This window comes from Echinops telfairi, unplaced genomic scaffold (assembly GCF_000313985.2).
Source record: "Echinops telfairi isolate 266 unplaced genomic scaffold, ASM31398v2 ScPeMD7_2573;HRSCAF=3158, whole genome shotgun sequence".
NCBI classification, from domain to species: domain Eukaryota; kingdom Metazoa; phylum Chordata; class Mammalia; order Afrosoricida; family Tenrecidae; genus Echinops; species Echinops telfairi.
The window spans coordinates 14138873-14150269 of NW_022106471.1; the positions used below are offsets into that span (position 1 = coordinate 14138873).

The following is an 11397-nucleotide window of genomic DNA, read 5'->3' on the forward strand; positions in this document are numbered from 1 at the left end:
ACAAACGGTATGGGAATGGGGAGAGTTTTTATGGCTACTCCCTGGCTGGCTTCAGTAGCATGCTAGACTTTTCCTAAAAAGGCTTTCCAGCAATCATTTGTTTTCACAACGAGTAAACAACCCTCCCAGCTTCCAGTCTACCAAGGCTGAGTATCTTGGCCTGCTGGCCACTACCCGCTTTTTGCGGAGACCAGCTCCTCTCTGCCTCTAGTTGGGGCCCGTCATTACAGTGACCAAGGGCAGTCAATACAGCCCTCACCAACACACTTAGGGGCCCATGAATGGCCGGGCCCAGCCCTGGAAACGCACTTTCAGTCCCTGGAAAATGATGTTTCAGAATGGGAAGATGAAGTGGGGAAAGAGGCCACGCTGGCTGCTCTTTAGCCACTGCCACAAGACGGAAGCCCTAGCTGCTTGGACTGAGGTCTGCCCAGGAGGCAGAGCCTACGGTTTCATTGCCTTTGTTGGCGCGTGTCACTTCTTTAATGAATGTCACTTTCCCTGGTTTAATATCAGGGAAAGTGACAAGAGTGCTTCTGGATGAATTGTGCTTTCCGAGGACTGCATGGCACTCTCTCCCGCAGTCTGACGAAGGGCCTTGCCAGCTTCGCTTGGCAGTTACAATGCGCCAGCTTTAGTTTTAGTAGTTTAATTTGTGGCAGTTTTATGTTTTGAATACGTCGAAGTATTCACAACGGCCTCGTGGACTCTGCTCCACAGATAACGTTTACACAGTGGAAAAGGAAATGCCCTGCCTCTGTGCCTGTTAGCCTCGCTTCTCCTCGCCACAGCTGGTCTTGCAGGCACCCTGTACATCCAGCGCATTCAGGGATGCGATTCAAGGGATCACAAGGAAGGCTGCCCTTTTCCTTCTTCGTCTTCTTCTTTTCTTTGCCCACTTCTATGGTGGGTGCGAGACGATCATAAGGAATATGATGTTTAGAGCACATATTATGCAAAATCCATTATTCAGGAAGCGAAGTTTGTATACATGTAGACATGATAGACATGCAACATGAGAATATGAAGCCTTGTTACATTGGCATTAAATTGGTTCTAACCTTTCAGTAAACCAAGTTTTGATTGATAAAAATGTCTACATTGAGGAGAGAGGGCTAGACTTTTCCTCTGGTGTTTTGGGGGCTTTTTTTAAGACCTTTCTCTTTCCGATGAAGTGCTCTGCAGGTTTTTATTGGGAGCTTTCCCTTCATCTCCTTTATCCACTTTGGTGAGGCCTCATCGGTTCATGGTGAAAAGAGCTACCACTGAGGACGCCTTCCAACCTTGCCTGCCCTTTCTAAAGTTAGGGTCCTTCACTGCAGCGGGCTGCCGAGCTGGCTTTGACTGCACCTGGCTCGGCTGGAGAACAGAAATACCCATCTCCGCTGAACGCATGCTGCTTAAGTGCTGGCGGCCCTTGCAGGAGCGTCACCCTCATTGGAAGCTTCATTACAATACTTTCTCTTCCCCGTGCGAAGTAGTAATTCTCATACACCAAAGATAGAATTGTGCCTGACACAGCCACAGGAGCTCCTGTTTGACTTTCAAAATCAATCAGCCTCTTCGCGGGAATAGAAATGGCATGTCCTTTAACCTTAAGCACAAAAAGCTCTCAACAGACTGTAGTTTTTGCATCCCTGGATGGGAGTTTGGGCCCCTGATACTTAAACTTGATGCACATACTGGGTTTCTGGCACGCTTCTGCCCATACCCATCTGCTAGCCTGGCACTGTGCCCATTCAGAAGGTGTGATGCCAGTTTCAATAGGGCATAGGTGCCAATCAAAGATGGGTTTGGAGGGGCAGCATGCAGAACACAGCAAAAGTCAGTTCTTCTGCCAGAAGATCCTCCTGTTTTCATATAATGCCAATGGAGGGCCACATGCTTCATTGCTTGGGATCACATTGCATCTGTAGATGTTTCTGGCCTTCAGTGGAGAGTTTTCTACAGAATCCTTTTCCTCAAGTAGTACTTGACTGAAGACATTAGAGAAAAGCTACACCTACCCAGCACATGAAAGGCATTATCCTTCTACAAAGAAATCACGGGCATCTCCAATGATTTTTTTTTAAGTTACTGCTGAGTCTTCTGCCTTTTCTTCTGAAAGACCCTTTCACGCAGCATACTGCCACGCTCAGTCAGCTGGGAAGCTCAGTCCACGCAGTGGAGCGACAACACTGAAGACACACCAGTTGCAAAACCAAATCCCTAAGCAGCGTTGACACTTTCATGTCACTGTGGTGAGGAGGGCAGACACATCTCATCTTCTAAATAACTTGTAGTGAACCCTTTCCTTTAGAGCCCTGAACCTCATTAATTTCCTTCTCGTTTAAAGCATCTGTATCCCTGTGTCTGAGATAAAGTAAATCCCTCCCACTATCCCTCTTCTCTCTTATCGAAAGAAGATCATCTGAAATACTTCAGAAGCAGAAGTCAATCCATATTTCATAAGAAAGCCAGAAGCTCTCAAAAGCTGAGATTCTTTCATGATAGTACTAGAAGTGAGCTCATTTCCTGAAGAAGAAATTTCCCTATAGCAATAGATTTCAAATTAAAAAACCTTGACCACCGTAAACAGTGACAGGATAGTAACAGGTGCCGTGGGAGAGACCTAATATACACATGCACTGAAGAAACGAGCCATGATAAGCCTTGCCTTAAGGCAAGAGTTTGAGAATAAAATGGCTGAAAATGAAGAACTGTAATATGAAACATGTTAAAAGAGAGGTCAGACATTAAAAAAATATGAAGCAGACAAGCAAAGGCTAAGGCTTAGGAGACCTCTCTCTCATTACAGAAAGAACCAAAACTTTCTGAATCACATACTTCGATTTCTCAACTGATAGGTAAACAAAGAGTACTATCTCTTTCAAACTTAAAAATCAATAGCCTGTGGGTAGTACATACAACATGAAAATATAAATTCTAGGGACTTATTTCTTGACTATAGGCCCAACAAGTTTCTTACATTCACAAAACCATACTCCTTGTGTACCACCGTGCCTACTATCCGACTTTCACCAGCTGCTGGGAATGACGCACAGGCAGCTTCCAGTACAAGTCCCTCACGTCCAGTCACTGTTCCTTTCTCGCGTCACTGTCACAGGAGGATTGGCGGCATTTTCCAATGACTATCATAGTGGGGTCCTAATGTTGCAAAGGCTTTGAATAAACCTACCTACGCTCCTCAAAGCCAAAATAGTATTTAACACTGTCATGAACGTGACACGAAGCCAGGTGCATCCCAATGACGCCACCTTGTCGTCAGCATGACTATTTGGCTACTCTGACCACTACTTGGCGTACTTTAGACACCAACCCACTCACGTTAACTAAATAAATGAAACCCATACACATACAGATGCATTTCCTCCTATTTTGTCATAAGTAGACATATTTTTTCGTTATGAGTAAAACAGGAGTTTTGATCGTTTCTAAAGTTCTTAGCTATCCTGTCCCACTCTTAAAAAAAAACAAATCCTAGTATCTTTCCAAAAGACAAAAGTAGGTCTGCGTGCATGACCCTGGAAATACCTGACAGTCACTTAGCTGTCATCTAAACATGCCATCTTGATCCGTGGATAAGTGAATGGATCGCAATGGTTTCCCCAGTTCATTTCATTTACAATTACATGCTACTCTTTCTAAACGGTAACCCTGTGAGCTTACTATCAACAAAGCACGGGAAGAATATTTTAGAGGACTTTGTGATAGTACCTGATCTCGACTTTCCTTACGACGACAGGCTGGAGGGAAGAGAAACTTCCACAATCATGGAAGAAAGCAGATGGGCCGGGGTGGGAGATAGATGCCTCAAGCTCAAACGCAATCGCTGCAACTGATAACTGCCAAGCATCACTCTGTGCCTGATACGCCAAGGACGCCAAATACGCCAAGGACGCCAACGACCAACACTATGCATGACGCAAACGTAATAGCTGTCAAATGAAAAACTATGGAAATCTAGATAAACCGTTCCTTATTCACTCAGAAAGCTCGCTCTAGTAATTCCAGGATTTTGTGGAGTCTCCACCCCCCCACCCCCAATTTCAACAAAATTTCAGAGATGCAACATTGTTCAAATAAGACAGAACTAAAACAGAATGTCTCACCATGTGATCATGGCTAATACAATCAAATTCAGCAGAAAAATAAACCGAGGTCAGTAAATCCAGTGTAATACAATTTACTACTTTGTGTTCTTAGTTTTTGAATATTGTAGCTAAATGTACCATGATTCATGGCAGGGTAAGTGGAACTAGAAATCCTCCAATAGAGTTCTCTGCCCAACCCGTGACACCAGATACACTCCACCATCCACGAAGAGAGGAAATAGCAAATAAGTCGTTAGTGCTTATCAAATCACCCAATTTCTTTGAAAACATTAATGGAACCTTCCCAACTTTTATCATCCCGAGAACAATGATTGCAAGCAGTAACTCCCAGGAACAAAGCAAGTAGGTGATGGTCACACAGTTTTAAGTGGTTAACTCAGGGCAAGAGTGACACAAATTCATGAAACTGTTTATGCACCTCTCGTAGCTGACTTGGTTCTGTGTTCTGTTGTGCACAGGTGACTTCAGTCAGGCCCAATTCTCAGCACTCCCCTCAGCAGAAGGCAGCACTGCTCAGTCCTCAGCCCTTCTCAGAACTGCGGCTGTGTTTGAGGCCCTTGTTGAGGGCCCTCTATTTGCCACGCCCGCGTCCTTCTGCAGGGCCTGCTCCTTCCTAGCAGCATATACCGAGTATGTGAGATGAAGCCCCGCCATCCTCAGTTCTAAGGGCATCCTGGCTGTACTTTTTCCAACAGAGATCTGTTCATTTTTCTGACATTCTATGGTATGTTCCACAGACTTCATCAACACCGTCACTGAAGTGCATCGGTTCTTCTTCCTTCTTCCTCATGTAGCTGTCACGTGCAAATGAGGTGCTGAAAGTCCCACAGCCCAGGTTAGATGCACCTCAGGCCTCAAAGTGGCATCTTTGCTGTTACAAATGTCTTCTGCAAACGTCTTTTGCAGGACACCTGGCCAACGTGAGGTTGTTTAATTTCATGACTGTGGCCTCCATGGGCAGTCGTGTAGACGCAAGCGAAATGAAACCCTTGACAGCTTCTTTCTTCCTCGGTCGGTAACTATGCCTGATGATCTCTGCTGATGCACTGCGTTAAGCAATGAACAGCTAACAGAAAGGGCGGTGGTTCAAGCACACCCAGCACTCCACAGCAGATGAGGCAGTGTGTGTCAGTAAAGATGTACAGTCTTCGACGACCTATGGAGTGGTTCTCCTTTATCCTGTCGGGTCATTATGAATTGGAACTTGCTGGATGGCAGGGGGTTACCATTTGATTTTTCAATCATTAGTCACTTTCTGATCCAGTTATGAGGGCTTCTGCCTTTTTGTGTTGAGATGCAATCCACACTGAAGGCTGAAGACCGTGGTCTTCATTAGGAAGCACGTCAAATCCTCCTTGCTTCCAGCAAGCAAGGTTGTATCATCAGCAAAATGCAAGTTGTTAACAAGCCTTCCACCAATCCTGAAGTCCTGTTCTTCAGAATATCCCTCTTCTTGTGTTACTACTTGCTCAGTATATATGAGGGGACTTTCAAAAGTTCATGGAAAATAATCCATTAGCATTAATTCAATTTTTCCGCAACTTCCTGAAGCCCCTCATATATTAAGTATGGTAAAAGGATACTGCCCCAGACACACACACCTTCCCTGATTTTAAATCACGCCGTAACTCATTGTTAGGTTCAAACAACTGCCGTTTGATCCATGTGCAGGCTATGCAGCACCACAGAGACACGTTCTGGAACTCCCATTCTTCACAACGTTACCCAGTTTGTTGTGACAGACACAGCCTAGTCAATAAACCACCAGTAAACATCTTCTTGCTTTTCCCTGCCTTCAGCCAAGATCCATCTGACGTCAGAAACGATACTCCTCCTTCCATGTGCTCTTCTGAATGAGGCTTTTACTTCTGGTAGTTCCCTGTGGATGAACTGCTGTACATTTTTAAATTACCTTCAGCAAAAATGTACCTTAGGCAATATTGTTCAACAATGTCCATCTACTGCTGGATAACTTTTCTTTAGAGTGGACACAGATATCAAGCTTTTCAAAGGTGGCTGAGCAGGGGGTTTTCTTCCAAATGTATGACACACATGGGTTCGCAGATCCAGTGCTGTATCTGCTTGCTGAGCGATCTTCACTGGTATCCCATGGGCCCCTGGAACTTTGTCTTGCACTTCAGTGGCTTCGGTGCATCTTGGATTTCTTCCTTCAGTACCATCGGTTCTTGATCAGGTACTACCTTCTGAAATGGCTGACTGCTGACCAATGATTTCTGGCACAGGGATTCTGTATTCCTGCCACCTTCTTACAATGTTTCCTGCATCGCTCAGCATTTTCCCAATAGACTCCTTCGATTTGGCAACTAAAGCCTAGAGTTTTTTCTTCAGTTCTTTCAGCTGAGGAAAAAAATAAGTGCCAAGTGTGTTCTTCCGGTTGGCTTTCTAACTCCAGGTTTCTGCGCACATCATCGCATTACAGCACTTTCCTTCGTTTTCTTGACCTGCGCTAGCACTAAAATAAAATTCAAAACCCCTTTTCTTCTTTCCATCCCTAGAGTTTCGGACATTTTTAAATTACTTGATTCTAAGATGACAGCAAATTTTCCCTCCCCTAAATCACTTTCCTTTCTTCCTCCTCCAACCCCTCATTTGATATACAGAGAAAGAACCTTGACTCTGTTCTTGTATCAGACATTGCTTTTCAGTCTTGTAACTTTTCTATTAATGCTACAGGAACATTATCTCTCCAAGTCAAGAATAAATACCAAGCTTCTATGCCCCTTCCCCTTCACTGTATGTGGTTGATTACTGAAAGGTCTTGGCTATTGATCTCAAAGCTACAGGACAGTTATACATGCAGAGTAAGTTGGACATAGCAGCTAGTTTCTTCTCATCCCTAGGCATCAAATGCTGATGCTGTGTCTGCTGGAAACACCGTATTTTGGAAAGAAATGATACCTGAAAAGAATGCAGCTGGACATCAATGCACTAAGGAAAGATGAGTTTACCTGCCTCTTTAGTTCTATATACAGGAAGTGAAGACACAATGTATTTCCATAGAGGTTTGCTGAGATAACTGAAAATAAGTAAAAACTAAGTTTAACAAAGTTGTTATTGAAGGCATCTCACCAAACAGCTGATTATATGGTTTATTAGCAACACTTTGATGACATCATGACATATGAAACACACAGCTTTATTATACACTCTTAAGTTTAAGCCTTTTCTTCCCTCAAAATAGTTAAACATTTCTTTAAAGTCTTTCCCAAATTGTGGGCATGTGCAAATATCGCCATGGTTCAGGGGGTGAGAGATGCTGCGTAACATATGGAAGCACGAATTATGTTCCAAAAGTGTTCTTCGGGTAATGAGAAAAACAAAGTTTTATACACCCACACATATGACACCCACTTAGAAGAAAAGAAGCATGGGATTTTTTGTGTTTGAAGAAGCATGTTGGCATTATATGTCTGCACAAATATGAGGGGGCTTCAAAAATTTCCTAGAGAAGTGGAGTCAAAGTAGTGAAAATTTCCCACAAAACCTTTGAAGCACCTTGTGTATTTCTTTTGCAAACAGGAACTACACAGGTGAGTATGCATACATAGATATAGACACACGTAAAGGGTTGCTATTAGTCAGAATCAACTGAATGTTAGGTGAGCATATACAGATCCACACACAAAAATATGCATACACATTTATGAACACACACACATATACGCCACCCACTGCCGAGTGGCTGTGGTCAATTTCAACTCAGAGCAACGCTGCATAGGGATCCCAAGGCGATAAGGAAATCTCCATGAGAGCCGCCAGCCTCATTTTCACCTCACACAGTGGTTGGTAGACTGGAACAAACTGGCAGTTAGCAGCCCAACACCTAACCCAGAGCACCACCAGGTATCCATTGAGAGAGACAGATAAATAGAATAACATGCATTTAAATTAACACGGGGATAAGACTACAATTCATTGTTTCCTCTCCAATTTACTCATATAAATCACACATTAGAAAAGTAAATATGTAAGTCATAAGCTGCAGTATCCAAGGCCAAATCAGAAATAACTTGTTAAAATCCATATTACTGCCCTAGAGTTAAGATAGTATACTAGAGCTCTTCATTCTTTGCTATAAAATGGCATTTGTGAATTCAGTCTCAAACACCACTTACGAATTCTACAAGGAATTCCACTATCTAAGGACTGCCGAGTCCTTAAAAGCCAGCTAAGACATACCCTACATTTTTTTCATACTCTCGAAATGGGGAAATGCTTCTGTATTTGGTCCATATAATTTTGTGCGTTGTTGTTTTCCCAACTAGATTGGACACTGAGTGGACTGACTGTCATTCATTTGAAACCAAAGCCTTCATTTTATCAGAGGAGGGCCATGTTTGTTTGGAAGTGCTTTAGGAGGATGCCATAGTTACCCAATCGAGCTCTTTCTTCAACTTCCAAACTCACTCAGAAAGAACTCGAGGTCATGATGCCCGCTAATGGGCTGATTTTTCAGTCGATAATCTTTACCTTACTTTCTTCACGAAACTGAGTTAGTCCTGGCTATCCCCTCATCTCACCACAGTTCCAGGAACCCCGATGACACGTGCACATTCGTTACGCTGCAGTATAAAAAGGGTACTGAGCTTCCTCGGTTCTCAGTTACTCATCTGTACCAAAGAACGAAGAAAAGAATTGGTGTCTAGTTCCCGATGGTCCCCAGGGTGGCATATAAAGAGTATCACTCTCAACTCACAGGAGACAAGTTCATTCTCTTGGTGCAATCGATGCCCTTGGTGCATTAAAGCAGACTTCTCTCGGGGAACCCAGTTAAGAAAAACCCAAGGCCATGCACCTAAAGTTTCATGAGGAACATTCACAAATGGAAAGTGTATGTATTTGCAGTTGTGGGTGCTGAGCTGCGACAAACAAAGCTCTATCGGAAACCAAGCTCTAAAAAGAGCAGTCACATTTTGTCCAGGGAATGGGGTAACCGTGTTCTGAAAAGACTTCTAAGAGTCATTCATGAAAACATGGAAAACAAGGAACGAACTGTTGAACCTAGACATGCTACTGGGCATGAATTAGCTTCCCGCTATTTGGACAGTACATGTATGAGTTTCATTCCATTTCAGTCGATTTTTGAAATACTAAGCAATTAGAGTTAAAGGTGCATGCTCAGACTCCCTGGCAATGTGCAGCTACACTTTACCTAAGTATATCAATCCAAATCCGCCAGAGCCGATCTTCTCGCCCAGCACCCACTGCTTCCCTTCAGTGTCATCCAGAACCTTGCCTTCCGGAAGAGGTACAGGAAGTCTCGATCTGTGAGTTCTTTTGGGAGGCATCACTTCTGTAGGCAGAAGAAGGAGATCGATGACTAAAAAGAGAACTACTAGTGATTTTGAGAATGAAAACGTCTTCAGTGTTAACACCTATCACCAGTGGGGCACCGAGAAAGAGGAGGCTGTCCCTATGGAGAGGTACAGCCCCAGGAACACTAAGGAGCTTTCTACTCTATCCCATAGGGTCACTCTCAGTCAGAATGGATTTGGGAGCAGGGGCTTTGTTAACGGGGAACTTTGCTCAGATTCTTGGCAAATGCGATTCTCTAGTCAATTCTGCTTGGACAGTCAGAACACGCATTAGAGAGCCACAATCACAATACTGAATCCTAAGGGTATGAATACTAAAAACAAACGAGCATATAAACCTACTGAGTGGTATTGAAGTCAACATATTCATTTAGGGATCTACAATGTGGAGTGGCAGGATAACACACTCAACTACAAATCCAAAGGTTGGAAGTTAGAACCCACCCCAGTCCCTCAGCAGTCTTGGTCTACTTCTAAAAAGTGACAACCAAAGAAATGGGGGGCTGATAACAGGGGCTCCAGTGCTTGACACATTGGAGGAATGTATGGATTGTGGTAAGAGATGTCAGAACCCCCAATAAAAGTATTTAAAAAAAATAAAAATAAAAAGTGACAACTATTAAGAACCCTACTAGCAGGGTTCTGCTCAACCTGGCCACAAGGGGCTGTCCAAGAGCAGAGTATCTTTGTTCTGGGGCACCTATTGCCCATGCAGAAGACACTTGGAAGAAACAATGGCTTAATTTTAAATGACAAGGTGAAAAAAAATGGCCCACACATTTCATTATTCGTTTCATTGAGAATGCTATTGTGTCAAGAGATCAGAAGATCAGTAGTCATTAGGAAAGACTACACCTTGGGACTGAAAAGGCGTAGACAAGGGCAATATACATAACCAGCAAGCCGAGCATCTAACAGAATAGGTACCTGTGAGTCTGTTAAATGAGCAAGTGATATTCATGAATATAAAACTTCAGAGTACTGGGCAAACGGGCAGGATTAGGATGGCAGACTAACTTCTCCGCTCTTCTCTTTCTCTGTCCTAATCAAAGTGAACGTTGTCCTACATCACAGGGTACTGCTGTCTGTACTGCCAACAAAAGTGATGCCTCTATAGCACAGTCCCACAGTTTTTAATCAGTTCTTATCATCTACACAGGCTAGTGAATTTCACAATGTGGAATTTTCAGGTATGGGAAAAAGTTCTTAAGCAGCAAGAAAAATATACCAGCATATATGCCTGGAGCTAATTAAAATGTGGAGGCAGCGATCTATGATTCTCCTAAATATTCCATTAAAATTTGATGTGATTTTCAAATGAAAGTTAACAAGATGCATATACTGTTGGCTAGCTGTGAGGCTATTTTTTATGGTTTTTGTTTTTAATGTAATTAATGTAAGGGGACATATATATGTATATACTCACGTCTTTAACTTTTGCATCTTCTCCAAGACACAGTTCCTATTTCTTTCAATGAGCTTCCCCTTCACTGACTGCCATCCAATGCCTAGCTGTCTTTTGCTTAAACAGCAGCAAACTCCACAACAAACAAGCTGGAAATTTAGATGGTGAACCATGAGTAAAACAGTCCCATCAAATCCAAAGTGGTGTGAGGTCTCCCCTTGACCAGTGCAGTGTGTCTTTGTTGGTGTGAAAGCAGTTGGCTAAAGGCAAGGTCGATGCTTCAAACCTACCAACTATGAGGAGGGACCAAGATGAGGCTGTCTGCTTCCTTCAAGATTTACAACGCCTCAGAAATCCTCTATCGGTGGCAGAAAGTTGGGGGTAGGTCTTTTGAACAGGCCATGATTACAATGAGGCCACGGGCTCGGAGCAGTGCCCTTAGAATTTGGAGAACTGAATGGAGACTCAGAATACAAAACGCAGGGACCTGTGGATCCCCAGTTCTATGAAGGCCGGTCCCGGACAAGGGTCTCCTTTTTGC

At 43.4% G+C, this 11397-nt stretch overlaps 1 protein-coding gene across 1 annotated transcript in view; it reads right to left on the reverse strand.

Annotated features, from left to right (window-relative positions):
* VRK2 (VRK serine/threonine kinase 2) overlaps window positions 1–9424 on the reverse strand; it is a 90316-nt gene extending 80892 nt beyond the window's left edge. Inside the window, exon 1 of the mRNA XM_045294208.1 lies at window positions 9289–9424. Coding sequence (XP_045150143.1) covers window positions 9289–9424 — 136 coding nt within the window. The remainder of the gene's footprint in view (window positions 1–9288) is intronic.
* Window positions 9425–11397: the final 1973 nt, after the last annotated feature.